At 36.5% G+C, this 16,137-nt stretch overlaps 1 protein-coding gene across 1 annotated transcript; it reads left to right on the plus strand.

Annotated features, from left to right (window-relative positions):
• Positions 1 to 2,770: 2,770 nt before the first annotated feature.
• Positions 2,771 to 10,569, plus strand: LOC106358283 (U-box domain-containing protein 34-like). Its single transcript, XM_013798030.3, has 10 exons — positions 2,771 to 4,621; positions 4,905 to 5,035; positions 5,128 to 5,243; positions 5,327 to 5,448; positions 7,784 to 7,897; positions 8,069 to 8,307; positions 8,393 to 8,494; positions 8,818 to 9,246; positions 9,396 to 10,145; positions 10,223 to 10,569. The coding sequence occupies exons 1-10, from the start codon at positions 4,420 to 4,422 to the stop codon at positions 10,433 to 10,435; spliced, it is 2,418 nt and encodes an 805-aa protein (XP_013653484.1). The 5' UTR covers positions 2,771 to 4,419; the 3' UTR covers positions 10,436 to 10,569.
• The last annotated feature ends 5,568 nt before the right edge of the window (positions 10,570 to 16,137 follow it).

The raw sequence follows: 16,137 nt of genomic DNA on the forward strand, positions 1-16,137 counted from the left end.
GATATATATTTTTATTATATTTAGTTCTTAATTTTTCTAATTTATATATATAATTATATTTTTAAACAATTAAAATATCGACTCTTACTCTCTGGCTTCGATTTATGTTAATGTAATGTTTTATGATATATTTGTGTTAATATATTTGTTCAATTAGTTTATATTTGATATATATATTACATGTCTGTTTGAGTAACCCGTAAAAAATATATTCATTAAACTATCAATAGTAACATGTTTCATCATATAATTTCTATTAATATTTATTTTATAATATATATTTATATATATTTTAAAACTCTAACTATAAGAATTATATTTTTATGTATTTGGTGAGGGTTTTGAACAAATTTTTTTTTTTTGCATTTGAATTAATATATAGTTGTATATATACGAATGAATAGACATATATTTTTTTGCATTTTAAAACATGCTTCTGTTTTAATAGTATTGATAGTTGTATTCAAATACGCAGCTGACATGGAAAATAAAAAATCACTACGTAAAACCCTACAAAATAGTAGAAAATTGGGAAAACAACCATTTAAATCCCGAACTTTCAAAAATAAGCTAAACAAAGCTCCAACTTCTAAGCAAGCCAAATAAATTCTACACTTTTGTAAAAAATTCCAAATTAATCCTAAACTTTTATTGATTAAGCCTTTTTAGTCATGTAGAAGTCAAACGTTAATTAGACGTTTACGTAGTAAAACGGTTCATTTTGATGATTCATTAAAAGTAGGAATTTTTCTCGAGTTGTGAACCCTAATTCCCATAACGAACTAAATCCTGTAAAATTTCCAGTGATTGCAGAGAGAAAGAAGGTGAAGATCTTGAGGACTTGAAAATATTGATGATGCAGAGGAATAAGCTTGTAACGAGACGAGCTAAAACGCACTGTGAGGATGGACATGATCAATGTGACACGTCACTGGCCATGCCAGCTAAGTGAGGGAAAATAACAAGAAGTACAAAAACAGAGTATGCTTTCACTTGGAGAATTATCCAAGAAAATAGATCGTGAGTTTGTTAGAGTTTTGTTCATTTTTTTTTATTTTTTGGTCAAATTTTTGTTCATTTTTATAGAGATAAGGATACTACTTAGAGATAAACATAACTTGTATAATAAGATTATCCATGTTATATAAGTCCCCGTTGTATTAGGACTTCATACGATGTATATATACGCTGCTTAGCACATGAATACAAACAACACTTCTATATTATTTCATGGTATTCTTGATACTCTTTAATGGAGTTCTCTCATTGTGTTTGAGTTGATTCTTAGTATATACTCTTGAGAAGTGTGAGAAATGATATTTCGTATCATGAACGTTATTCCATTATTGTGTTGTTGAAGCTTTCATACGGATTTACCGTATCAGAAATTCACGAGCCTTATTTTAACCCATGGTGAAAAGGAAAAAGAAATATTTCTGCAATTAAAGATTGCAGTCCACGAAGAAGGGAAGAACTCTTAATTTTATCGAGTCACCAAAACTCACCGTTTTTACTATTTAACAGATATAAACGTCTAATTAACGTTTGACTTGTACATGACTAAAAAGGCTGAGTCAATAGAAGTTTAGGATTAATTCGGAATTTTCAAAAAATTTAGTATTTATTTGACTTGCTTAAAAGTTGGAAATTTGTTTAGCTTATTTTTGAAAGTTTAGAATTTAAATGGCTATTTTCCGTAGAAATTTAGAAGACTTCGGATAGTAAAGTTGCACGCAATAATAATAAATAACTATTTGGCCGTCCATAAAAGTATTTAGACTTTGAAAAGTATAACTAGATGAATATTTAAACCTTGAAGGCCATCTCCACGACTCCATCCCGTCAATTACTTTCTGCGTCTTGCCTTCAAATATCTATAGTTTATTTTCGAATAAACTATATATAAAGGACTGCAAGATTCATGACTACCAGAAAATCCCAACATAGACCAAACTATCTTTTGTTAGTTCCTAAAGCCAAATAGGCAAATTCAACGATACCTATCCAACCTATGAGCCCACTTCAAAATCTTTTTCTTATATACTTTATTAAAATAGAGAGAAACAGTTATGAACCGATCCTCTAAGGTATTATTGGGATACCAATATTTTCGTAACAGAATATTCCCTTTATGCAAGCTTTTGATCACCTTTTTTTTTTGTCAAGTCTTATTGATCACCGTAAGATAAATTATTGAACAACACTCAATATGTATTGTAAGTTTTATTTGAAATCAATAACACAATCTGAGAGCAAGAAATTCCTACTTTATCATTCATGGTACCACAGCCAATGTTTGGCCTGTAAAATTGATCTAAATTAATGCCAACCACTTTTCTTAGCATGACTAGCATCAATTACAAGAATACCGTTAAACAACACGTAGCATCCGCAATTGATGTGTAGACAAGTTGACACACTTATCAAATCCCTTCCTAATTTAAAATCGCCCCCATTAAAAAAGGTGTCTAGAAAGAAAATATTAAAAAAAAAACTGGCAAGAAACAGAAAAGAAAGCCATTCTTTTTTTGTCAACAAAGCAAGTCATTCAATAAAAGAAAACAATTTAAAGAAATAAAGTCTAAAAGAAATAAAAGAACGACTTAAAATTTGTGTAAATAAAAACATAGTAGTATATTTTTTGTAATTTTCTTAATCTATATAAAATATGTCGATACTTTTTGCGAAAATAAATGGGTACCATTATAACTATTATAGATACATTTCTCACTAATTATCATTCATATATTAATTTATTTATCAACACTTGGTAATCAACACTTGGTGATTAACTATCTAAAATTCTCTCTCCTCCCGTTTTTCTCTCTAGACTCAAACTCACTCGCCTTCTGTTTGCTCCGGCTCCGGCAGCGCGTGAGCGCTCAATCCGGCGTCGGAGGCTTCACCTTCGCTTTTCTTAGCTCTTCTGTCTGCTGTCTCTCCGACTATGGTGCTCACCTCCGATATGCTCGATTTTCTGGGTTAGGGTTTGGCTCCGGGGTCTGCTCCGCTCGAGAGGAGTTCGACTCCGACGGCTTCTCTGCTTTCTCTGGACTCTCGGTGAGGAGGGTGAGCGGTGGTTCGTGGACGCAGTCGGCTTTTTGGGTTCAAGATTGAGGTCGGTTTTCAATTCTAGATCTCGATTTGTTTCCTTTGCGCTTGTGGAAGAAGGACGGTTTGCTTCTCTTTGGTTTCGGTAGTTCTCTGCCTCGGTCCTTAGAGTTTCAAGCGGCTACGGAGGGTGATTCTCGGTTCTTGGCGGCGTCGTCAATCACCGGTCTCTCATCTCTTTAGTCAAAGCGCGTGCCGGTGGATTTCATTACCACGGTGACGAGTCTTGAGCGATGAGTATGCAGGCGGTGATGGTGCTCTCTCTCTGTTGTGGCTCGTGAAGGTCTTGTGAGAGGAGTCAAGGGGTAGTCGTCTATGGCTCCCCGATGCCCTCTTGCAATGCCTCAGCGCTTTCAGTTCTCCTCTACTTGTCTCCTTGGTTTGTGTTTCTCTTAAGGCGACGGCCTTCGAAGAGAATGCCTCTGTTTTAGATTGGTGTTACATCTCTGTCGGTACCGGAGGTGGATTTAGCAGCACAGATATTAGCTTCTCGGTTCTCGACAGCTTCAGGCGTAGTGGCGGTTCTCATCAGTCATTGGCCGTCATGGTGCCACGCTTGGTCACGCTCACATCCCAGCACCACCTTTGGTTTCGCTTGGACTTTGGTGGTGGTGTGCGTGTCATAATTGTGCAGGTTTGGGGCCTCAGGTCAAGGAGTAGCAGGGTTTACAACCCGTTTCTTGCAGGTTCGGAGTGGCATTAGCGTGTGTATTGTTCGGTCTCGCGTTTCTCTTCAGGTACGGGTCTCTCGGACCACTCGCTTATTGTTTGCTCGCGCTTCATTGAAGGATGATATTGCAAGAGAGACAAGATCATCGGAAGCTAGCTACACTGGAAATGACCCGGGAAGACCCCGGCATCCGTGGCAACACGGAGAATCTCTCTTTCCCGTGGGTTAAGTTGATGGTGAGAACGGTTTTCGATGCCTGATGATTATGAATTCGAACTAGCAGAACGCGCCGGGGACATGGGTCGAGCGAAACTAGCTAGAAGTTGTTTGATTTTGGTATTTTGTTCGAGTCGAATCTTGTAATCGAATCTTAATGCCCGTTCTCGGGAAGAAATTATAATATTTCATTTAAAAAAAAGAAAAAAAAAATTAAATATCTATACAGAGAGACATAAAAATACAATATAGCCGTGATCAGAGAAATACCCATCTCTGCAACATCATTTCCCAATCCACTTGGAAACAAAATCGTATCCGTCACAAAGAAAAGAAAGAAAAAAAAACATATTTGGGTTACTTGAGCCATGTGTATTAAATTGATTTACATGCTGGGGATGTTGATTTAAAAGGGTCTAGAAATGAGCGGCGGCAGCGGTGGTCCAAAGGCGCAGGAGGGTGAGTTGTTTGTGGCAGTGGCCGTGAAGGGTATGATCGGAGATAAATTGGGCGGCGGTGGAAGCCGCCGCGCAGTACGGTGGGCCGTGGATAATCTCTTACCTAAGGCTGATAGATTTGTGATGATTCACGTCATCCCCACAATTACTACTATCCCTACCCCTAGTAAGTCTCTCAATCAACACATTTCACATGTTTCCTGCTTCTGTTTTTGACTTTTTTCTTTGATTTTCCACTTGAATTAAATGTAACATAAAAACATATATAAGCCAAATACGAAAGGCAATATGCTTTGGCAAAAAAAAGGGAAATATGTTTTCCTGTAAAACATTTAGAGTGTGGACTGCTTGATTAAATTCAGAGATTTGTTTTGTAACATGCATGAGTTGATAACATGGTAACTGAATCATATTCCAATTAATTATTATGAGAATGGTGTTTGTTGCAGCCGGAGAGAGATTACCGCTGAAGGAAGTGGAGGAGAGGTTGGTGGAAATGTATGTGAGAGAAGTGAAACAAGAACATGAATCAGTCTTTGTTCCCTTCTTGAAAATGTGCAAGAGGAGTAGTCGCAGCAAGGTGCGTTCATTTCATTTTCAGAACAAATTAAACGTAGAAAAGTTTTAGGGTCAAACTGTAAATCCCCTGAATTATAAAACCTTCAATTTCAGGTAGAAACTCTGTTGCTAGAGTATGATGATCCTGCAAAAGCGCTTCTGCGATTCATCTTCAAATCAGGAGTTAACAGTTTGGTTATGGGATCATTCACGCCAAGCATGTTCACACGGTACATTACATAGTTCAGTGTGGTTAAGTTTTCCTTAAACAACACGGTTATTTACACTAACCGACCCGTTAATCTTGCTTTAGGATAACAAAAGGCCCAGGAGTACCGTTGACTGTCTTAAGATACGCTCCAGAAACATGTGAAGTATACATTGTGTGCAAAGACAGGATCACTACAAAATCTATGAATCCGTTAATCAACGCAGGTAAAAACAAAATTATGTGTTTGTAAATATTTATTTTATAGGCAATTCTCTTTAATAGCATGAGAAAATTATCATAAAAATAGCAAACAATAGAAAAATCACAAAATAATACTTAACACACTAAGGGAATGTATTGAATATGAAATTTGAAGTGATTTGATTTTAATGAATTTTTTTATGATTGTAGATGAACTGGAGAGATTGGTGTGTTTGTTGTTAAAACATTCTAGAATTTCATCTAAAATTATGAAATTTGGATTTTTATTTTTATAACTAAGAAACTTCTATCAAAAAATTTAGAAATATTTGAAGCACTGTGAAATCTCTAATTAAAATTTTGTTCAATAAATGTGGATTTCAGTGTTTTATGAAATGATAAGTTCAATAACATTAAATTTAAAGTATTTTTTTTTTTAAATCCACGTTTGAATAATATTGGATTTGACATTTTATAATAAATCACCTCAAAATCCTAGTTGAATACTCTTAGATAGTGGTATTGGATTGAAGAATTAAATTGATTTTCAAAGAATTAAGTTAAAGACATAAATAATTGATTTCATAGTATGCAATTGTCTAATTCTTATGTTTTAGATTTTAAGGGAATACAAAAAAAATTGATAGAAACCTATTCCTATAATTTCCATGAATTTTTTGAATCTATGTATACTAAAATTCAAATAAAATTTTAATAGTGAAAATAATAAAAATCTAATCATTTATATATCAATAAAAAGTCATTTAAAGAAACAATCGAATAAAAACTTTGATAATAAAAAAATTGACGAACAAAAAATAGTAAACTCGATCATTTTAATATCACTGTGTAAAATGTAAAAGATAGCATTGTATCTGAATATAAAAGATTATTGTCATGAGTCATCTATTAATAAATTTGATAGGAAAATAATCGAAGAGGTTCATCCGTGCATTGAGACATGAACTAGGTAGGCCTGGGCATTTTATCAGGACCCGAAGACCCGATCTGAAACCGATCCAAAAAAACCTGGTTCGGGTAGGAACCGATCCGATCAAATTACCTTATCGGGTCTTGTTGTAGAGGACCCGCGGGTCTTGGATCCGACCCGACCCGAATCCGAAACCCGATGGGTATCCGAATTAATAATGTAAATTAAATAAAATGCATCAAGGGAGAATCGAAGACGGGTTATTTGTCTAGAGAATATGGGGGTCAACCACTAGGAGACAACGAATTGTTGTTATATTTCGCATAGTTTAGTATATATACACATTTTAATATAATAAAAACATAAATTTTGAATATTTTCGGATATATAAATATTTTCAGATATTTTTTTGTATTTTTAGGTCTTTTTTAGATCGAACCCGAACCGAACCCGATTCGAAACCGAACCGAATCCGAACCGATAAATTCTAATTACCTGAATGGGTCTAACTATCTAAGACCCGATCCGATCCGGACCCGGCACGACCCGAACCGATCCGGAACCGAAAATTTGAAATTACCCTATCGGGTCCTAAACTCTTAGACCCGAAAGACCCGGACCCGAAAGGATCCGACCCGAATCCGACCCTACGACCCGAATGCCCAGGCCTAGAACTAGGATATTATATTTTTGTAATTTTCTAGGACGATAATATACTTTTTAAAGTTATAAAAAAAAGTTACATTCCACCGTATCATAGTGATCAATAATCTTTACGTACATAACATAATAGATATACAATATAAAGAATTATCTACAAATCCCAACCTAGTACACAATTGGTTCTTTACATTTTTATAGTAAACTTTCCACTAAATACTTTACCAATATCAATAGCACAAAATCCACAAAAATTGAATAACACAAATATTTCATATAATTAAAAACTACTAAATTGAATAGTACTAGAAGTTAAGGTATTTTATAAGAATGATTACAAATAATGCTTAATCAAGTAACACAAAAATTTGTAAAAATAATGAAAATACATAATTGAATAACACTAAATTTAATAAAAAAACTAACTAGCTCTTTCAAATTCAATCAAATATCTAGGTTCAGTACCCAACCTAAAATATTTTAATAAACAATAAATTGAATAGTAATAAATATTTCAATATATATTTTTTAAAAAACTATTTATTATCCTAATTTTCAATACTAAACCCTAAACTGTATTCCCCAATTAATTTCTACAGACTTCTAAGCTCTAGTTTCTAAAAATTATATCGTAAACATTAAATATATGTGTATTCTTATCATTTGATGCATCTAATCTTGTGATTTTTGTTGTTGTGTTATTTATTCTGGGATAAAATATTTCTTTTGTATTATTTGAGAGTAATTTTAACTGTCTAATTATTCAGGGCCGTCCACAGGACCAAAAGCAGCTGCGTCCGCCCGCGGTTACCTGAAAGACGGGGCGGCTAGCTTCCACACTGTACAGTCTCAAAATTTGTCTGATCATCGAGAAACCATAGGTAAATTATATAAAATATCTGCTGGAGATCGATATGATATAAGATGATGTAGTTAAAGACTAAAGTCGGCGTTGAAAGTTGCACCGAACCTATGCAATAACCAATTAGAGATTCATGTGATCTCTTTGAAAGCTCAGATTCTACCTTTTTCTTCTTATTTTGGTGTTAAAGAGCCAGGCACGAGGAGGTCAGTATCGGCTAAAGAGCTGAGATCAACAGTTTATAGTCAACTCAAAACACCTCCAAGTAGTAAGGATACTAGTACAAAAGTTTCAGAGATTGTAAGGCGGCGTGGAGCATCAGATATCCCACACCTAAATTACTTGGAGTTTGATCAAACAACCCAACCCCAACCTAATCTTGAGAACATCGACGAAGGACCACCTGCAACATCTAAAAAAGCAAAGAAGGTAAATTAATATCATCTTTTGGTTCAGTGATGAGACCAGTAAGAAGGACGAGAGAGAGTTTGAAGTTTTGGTGTTTGTTTGATAGGTTGACATTGAAGCAGAGGTCAATCGTTTGAAGAAAGAGTTAGAAAATACGGTCACTAAATACAAACAAACTTGTGAACAGCTAACTTCCACCAAATACAAGGTACATATGTATATGATGGCCGTCCAAACCTAAAGTACATGAAATTTTATAGGTTCTTAGGGGTTGATTGGAAATGGCCTTAGGTACATTTATTTTTTCTTTGTAAAGCATTTTTTATAAAACAATCATGCTTGACTTTATAAAATAAACCTAGCCAACAAGTTAGAAAATGAAATATGTTACTTCTCGAAATCAATATTTTAGAGATTTTATTTAGTGATTTGAAAATAAATCTACATCAAAAAAAAAAAAAAGTCAAAAGCAAGAAAATTCAAATCTTGCTTGTTCTTCAAGTAAAGTGTTTCTCGTGGGGGTGCTGCTAGGTTCAGGTGCTAGCGCGGGAATGTTCGGAAGACGCACAAAGAATGAACAGTGCCGTGGAGAAAGAAGAGTTGCAGAGAAAAACGGCGGTGCTGGAGAAAGAGCGGTACATGAAGGCTGTTAAAGAGGTAGAAACAGCGAAAGCGTTGCTTGCGAGGGAGTTTTGTCAGCGACAAATCGCGCAGGTAAATGCTTTAAGGACTTACTTGGAGAAGAAGAAAGTGATCGATCAGCTTTTAGGAACCGATCAACGGTACAGGAAGTACACAGTCGGGGAGATAATAACAGCCACCGAAGGATTCTCCCCAGAGAAAGTGATCGGAGAAGGAGGATACGGAAAAGTTTACCACTGTAGTCTTGATAGTACTCCGGCTGCTGTTAAGGCTGTCAGGCTAGATACGCCGGAGAAGAAACAAGAGTTTTTGAAAGAGGTAACTAGAGTAAAAACCTAATCTTTATTTATAGTTTTTTTTTTAATTATAGTGGAAAAAATGTGCTTATGTTTGATGATGGATCTTGGTTAAGCTTCTGGTTCTTATCCGGTTTTGACATTTTTTGGTTTGGTATATTTCTCTTATAGGTTGAGGTTCTAAGCCAGCTCCGACACCCACACCTGGTTCTTCTCCTCGGAGCTTGTCCGGAGAATGGTTGTCTGGTTTATGAGTATTTGGAAAATGGAAGCCTCGAGGAATATATATTTCACCAAAAAAATAAACCGCCTCTGCCTTGGTTTATCCGGTTTAGGGTGGTTTTCGAGGTAGCTTGTGGTTTAGCCTTCTTACACAGCTCTAAACCGGAACCAATTGTACACCGCGACCTAAAACCGGGAAACATCTTGTTAAACCGGAACTATGTGAGTAAAATCGCAGACGTCGGTTTAGCTAAGCTGGTTACGGATGTTGCACCAGATAATATCACAACCTATCGACACTCACTTCTTGCTGGTACATTGCATTACATTGACCCAGAGTACCATCGAACCGGAACGATTAGACCAAAATCTGATCTCTACGCGTTTGGGATAATCATTCTTCAGTTGTTGACGGCTCGTAAGCCCAACGGGCTTGTACACGCAGTTGAAAATGCTGTACAGAAAGGAACATTAACCGAAATGCTAGACAAGTCTGTTACGGATTGGCCTTTGGCAGAAACCGAGGAATTGGCACGGATTGGTTTAAAGTGTGCGGAGTTTCGGTGCCGAGATAGACCGGATCTTAAAGAAGAGGTTATACCCGTTTTGAAACGGCTTGTAGAGACTGCAAACTCAAAAATAAAGAAAGAACAATGCAACGTGCGTGCACCAAGTCATTACTTTTGTCCTATCTTACGAGTGAGTAAAAGCTTACCCGTTTCGTGTATGATTTTAACAACCAAAATTCATATGATTCTTTATCTTTTGAAAAACAGGAGCTAATGGAGGAACCAGAGATTGCAGCTGATGGATTCACGTACGAGAAGAAAGCGATCTTAGCCTGGTTTGAGAAACACAATGTTTCACCAGTGACTCGACAAAAGCTCGACCACTTCAAGCTGACACCGAACAATACACTCCGGTCTGCGATTCGCGATTGGAAATCAAGAGTCCGGTTTTCTAATGCCTTTATTGATGCATCATGTTGATTCGTTATTGGGGATTTTTTCTACAACATTTTCATTCGGAGTTGTAATTTCTTTTTGCCGTATATGCATGTAACTATATATGGTGGTGTAAAGTTTTATGTGGTGGACAAAAAAAAGAAGGGGGTTATGCGGTTTGGTTTATCTTTTGTAAACTAATAAAAATCAAAAATACAGTAGAAGATTGCTGTAAATTTTCTGGTTACTGTAATAAATCAGACCTGTATGCATATAGTTGTAGCAGTTAAGTTATTTTGTAAATGTGGTATCCAGAGCCCCTTGGGAGAAGCAGATGAAGCACATGCTTCTAGCCGATTTGTAATAATATAAATATCGGCACAACTTCAGAGAAAATGTCTGTAGCGTGGCTCATTTCTTAGGTAATAGGTTTTGTATTACCAGTAGGGATGTTGTCGTGGGCTCATTTCTAAAGGGTTAGCCCGGCCCGCATGAAAATTTATAACCCTAAACCCATATTTTTTAATGTGGGTTAAGAATGGGCCGCCTAATTTTACTCTAAGGTACCAATAGGGTTAATTATTTCTCTATCTCTCTTTCAGTCATCGACATCGAAATCAAAATCAAAGATCGTTCTGAATCAAAATCAAAGGTTCTGGGTTTGTTCTAAATCGAAATCAAAGGCGAGGGGTTTGTCCAAAATCGAAATCGAAGGCCATATGTTCTTATGAAGAAAATGAAATCGAAGGCTAGGAGTTTGTTCTGAATCGAAATCGATGGCCCATCTCACATGAATCTTCTGAAAACGAAAACGAAAACGAAATCAAAGGTATCTCTCGATCTTCTGGGTTATTTTCTCTTAGACTTGTAGATTTCTAGTTGTTGTTGTAGATGAGTCCTTGCTTAGATGTTCCCTTTTGACAATGTAATGGTGTTATTAGGGAGCGTTGATCTGTTGTGTACGTGTACGTTGAGCTTAGAAGTAATCGTCAGCATTCTTTTTTAAAAAATAATTAGATGCTTTGTTGTGTGTGTTTTTGATATCAAGAACTCAGAGAACTGAAGAATACAGTTTCTGCTCTATAAAATTTACTCTATTAAATGCAAAGCTACTGTGATCTTAGAGTTGCAAATAAAACTGAGACATAGCTTTCCTAATCACACTTGTTCGTTACTTGTGTCCTTGGAGAATCTGTTCTTGTAATGTGTTATGTGACTAGCTTCTGTTCTTTCAGTTTTGTTTTATGTCTAGCTTGTGAATGTGTGACTCATTAAAAGGAAACTGATATTATATTGCTTTGCTTCAGAAGAACCAATCCGTTTTAGAAAAGCTATTGGACATCTTTTGGGAAGCTCGAACATTTACAGTATATGAATAATATTTGTTCTTTTTGTTTGTGTTCTTCCATGTGTTCAATCATATTTGCTTCAAAGAATCGCAAAGTACTAATAGAATTTTTATTTTTTATTGCAGGCTGCAGCATGGATTCACAAACTGTACAAAGAATGGCAATTCTTGAGGCAGAAAACGAATTGATGGACTTGGAGTATAATGAAGATGAAGACTCCCAAGAAGAGGGACATGATCTTAGTGTCAATGAACCTGCTCAGTCAACACATACTCAATGTCCAAAGAGACACACACACACTCCACGAGCTTCGCGGTCTCCACGATCTCCACTAGCTTCACGGTCTCCACGATCTCCACTAGCTCCACGAGCTCCACGATCTCCACTAGCTCCACGATCTCCACGAGCTTCACGATCTTCACGAGCTCCACGAGCTCCAAGAGCTAAACGGCCTAGACAGGTACGTAAAAAGACTTCTAAGTGTTGGCTACACTTTACATCGGTTGGCGTAGAGTCTGATGGTAAAGAAAGGGCTAAGTGTCACTACTGTGGTATTAAGTTAGTTATAGATAGGACTCATGGAACTTCAACAATGAATCGCCATTCACGCTCTTGTCTAGAAAAACCTGAAACCGAAGTTGTTGATTATGATCCCAAAGTTGATAAGGAAATGGTTTATGAGATTATAATTTATCATGACCTTCCTTTTCGCTATGTAGAATACGAAAAGGTTAGGGAGAGAGATAAATATCTTAATCCAGAATGTGAGCCTATAAGTAGACAAACCGCAAGTAGGGAGGTGTTTAAAAGATATCAAATAGAAAAGCTGAAGTTGAAAGAAATGTTTGCAAGTTACCAAGGTCGTGTGTCTTTCACTTCTGACTTGTGGACGAGTCGTAGCCAAGTGAGAGGTTATATCTGCCTCACTGCTCATTATATTGATGAGAAATGGAAGCTACACAGTCACATATTGGCATTTTGCGATGTCAAACCCCCACATACCGGTGAAGCAATAGCCAAGAAGATTTTTGATATCCTAAAGGAGTGGGGGTTAGAGCGAAGAGTGTTTTCCCTCACCTTAGATAATGCTTCTGCTAATGATAACATGCAAAAGATCCTTACTCATCGTCTGCAGAGTGGGAATGGCTTGTTGTGCGATGGAAAGTTCCTCCATGTAAGGTGTTGCGCCCACATTTTGAATCTGATTGTCAAGAAAGGGTTAGAGTTAGGTTCTAGTCTTTTGGTGAACATTAGGGAGAGCGTTAAGTATGTGAAAGCTTCTGATTCAAGGAAGGATTCTTTTGCTACGTGTGTTGAGAGCGCTGGTATTGAAAGCAGTGCTGGTTTGTCTTTGGATGTGGACACACGGTGGAACTCCACTTACGAGATGTTGGTGAGAGCTCTCAAGTTTCGTAAAGCCTTTGATAATCTGCATTTGTATGATAGAAACTACAAATGTTTGCCTTCTGAAGAAGAGTGGAATCGCGGCGAGAAGATTCGAGACTTCTTGAAGCCATTTAGTACAATCACAACATACTTCTCTGGAGTCAACTACCCAACAGCCAGTGTTTATTTCATGCTAGTATGGAAGATCGAGTTGTTGTTGAGGAGGTATGCAAGGTGTAAGGATAATGAGATAAGATTAATGGCTGTGGATATGCAAAGTAAGTTTGCTAAATACTGGGACGAGTACAGTCTTATTTTAGCTATGGCAGCAGTACTAGACCCAAGGATTAAGCTGCAGATGCTTAAGGAAGCTTATCATAAGCTGGATCCTAGAACTTCTGAGAAGAAGGTTGAAGTCGTGAGGAAGAGCCTGGAGTTGCTTTATAAAGAGTATAGTTCAAAGTCATCAGAAAGTTCTTCCAAATTTCCAAGAAAAACTCCACATGAACTCCTTACAGAATCTCCTCTTGAAGATGATTTCGATGATGTAAGTATCTGACATAAAGTTCTTGTTTATTTTGACTTCTTAATAATTCGCTAATTGCTTCTTTATCTCTGATTTTGTTTGAATATAGGATCTGCTTGAGCTTGAAAGGTGTATCCAGTTTGGTTCAAACAACGAAAGGACAAATCTGGACATGTATTTGGCTGATACTAAGGTTGATATTTCGGCATTCTCAGATATGGAGGTGTTAGACTACTGGAAAGATAAGCAACACAGATATGGTGACTTAGCTTTGCTTGCCCGTGATATTCTTAGCATCCCTATTACTACTGTTGCGTCTGAATCTGCGTTTAGTGTGGGAGGTCGGTTTTTGAGTCCTTTTAGAAACCGTCTCCTCCCTAAAACTGTCCAAGCATTGATATGTACGCGAAACTGGCTACGCGGGTTTGTTGAGTTTGAAGGTAAACTCCTTGTTTTGAATTAAGTGTTTTAAGAATTAGTGTTGTTGGTTAACTCATTGTTTGAATGATTTCTTTGATTACTTGATGCAGGAGACATTGAGGAGTACTTTGATTATGATGATGAGGATGCTAATAAAAGAGCAAGTAGCTCAGGAAATGTAGATTCAAACATGTGGTAACTTCCATGAATTTAGCTCTTTGTGTAACTTGTAAACTGCTTTAGCTTGTTTCTTGCTGTCTGTGATTGTATCTTGCTGTCTGGTAGACTATAGGCTTGTATCTTGTTGTCTAAGACTGTAGCTTGGGTTCTGTAACAAAATAATATAACTTGTGTTCTTTGTGGGTTTTACGTTGTGGATTTTTTGTACTTGTTTTGTTGATCTGAGTTCTTTTGCAGACTGCATACTCTTGTAGTTCACATGCTTGTTTATTAGTTTGTGACTGCTTTAGCTCATGACATTTGTTTCATCTTTTTTTTTTGGATGTTCTTTTCGTTTGTTGAAATTGATCTTTAGTTGTCTCATGTTTGTTCTAGACTAGAACTTCTAGTGACTGCCATCTCTCTTGTTTTTGCAGAGTGGAGTGGAAGTTGAAACGAGTGTTAGAGATTTTGTGAGTGGAGCTTTGCTTTACACCACCATCTCTCTTGTTTTTGATTTTTACACTTTATAAAGTTAAGTTGGAACTTTGATTTTTACACTTCATGAATAAAAACATGTAAACTTTGGTTTTTCTAATTTCATAGTTTGAATTTGAGAACAAAAATGAATAAAAGAGACTTTTTTCATTTATATAATCATATTTTGAGTTTTTAAAAACATGTAAACTTTGATTAAATTTGATATACAAAACATTATTACATTGCATAAAAATTAATTGGGCTAACCCTAGTACCAGCCCTAACCCTATAATTAAAGAAGGGTTAAAATAGGGTTGGGTTAAAATAGGGTTGGGTTTATATTACACTAGAGAGGGTTGGGCCCTAACCCATGACATAACATCCCTAATTACCAGGCAGCCCATGTTCAAATCCATGTGATGACATAAATTTTTTTGTGTTTATAAAAATGTGGCCAACTTTTTTTTCCGCTTCTAGTCTTTAAAATGTCAGGACCGGTTCTAGTGGTATCTTTCTCAGGTAAGGCTATGCCGTGAGAGAAAGACAAACAACATTTATACGATGAAGAAGCTAGTCAGAAATGCTTAGTAGAGGACAAGTGAGTCTTACAATGATTTCATAATACTCTTTGTTTTATATGTATTGGTTGATCTTTCGAAATAGGTTGATCTTGTTAGAGCTGACAGGAACTTGCTAGCAGAGTTGCTAATGACTGTATTGTGAAGCTTGATCATGGAGTATTTTGTTTGGTGGTGATGTAAGCACTTTGCTTATGACTTATGAGGGAAGAGACTTTGACTGAGACCGTGGCGCATTACACAAAGTGTTTTGGCTATTGAATCGATACATAAACATAATTATGTTCACAGGTTGGTCTAAATTTTTTCGGGTCTCATTAAAATGAATGTAGCATTAAACTGGATAACCCATGTTCGTTTCATCACCGCTGCTTCTAGCGGCAGCGTTCAAAGAGGTATGGCAACAGAGACAAAAAACAGAATCGAAAGTTAAACCTGCCGCCGATTGATAACGCTAAACAACACAGCGGCTGAAAATTCAAAGACTTTGATGACGCTCTAAAATCTAGCGACACAAAAACCGGAGAAAACGGGTGTTTCTTATAAGTCCAGCTGCAACAATTAGAAAGCTGATGCCTTTGATTATTTGTTTTCCTTTTATAATTTTAACCGCTGGACGCTGCGGCAGTGTCAACGAAAAGAACAGGCCTTGGTTTATTTTATTGACCAAGTTTAATTTTAGCATTAAACCGGCCGTACAATATATTTCTACTCCACAGAATTGGCCGGTCATGTATTTTATTGTACGGCCATTTTCCTTGTGGCAGTTTGCAGCCGTTGATTCCCGCCACTGTTTACTTCGTTATTGTTACAAGGTCCAAAAATCGTTTTTTTTTTCAACTTTACTGC

Source organism: Brassica napus, chromosome A7 (genome assembly GCF_020379485.1).
Source record: "Brassica napus cultivar Da-Ae chromosome A7, Da-Ae, whole genome shotgun sequence".
Classification (NCBI taxonomy): Eukaryota; Viridiplantae; Streptophyta; class Magnoliopsida; order Brassicales; family Brassicaceae; genus Brassica; species Brassica napus.

Bases quoted from the DNA above. Each gene is read 5' to 3' on its own strand.
- LOC106358283 (XM_013798030.3), top strand. From the start codon at position 4,420: ATGAGCGGCGGCAGCGGTGGTCCAAAGGCGCAGGAGGGTGAGTTGTTT. The intron at 7,898-8,068 runs GTAAATTATATA...TTGGTGTTAAAG, and splicing joins TGATCATCGAGAAACCATAG to AGCCAGGCACGAGGAGGTCA. The intron at 8,308-8,392 runs GTAAATTAATAT...TTTGTTTGATAG, and splicing joins CATCTAAAAAAGCAAAGAAG to GTTGACATTGAAGCAGAGGT.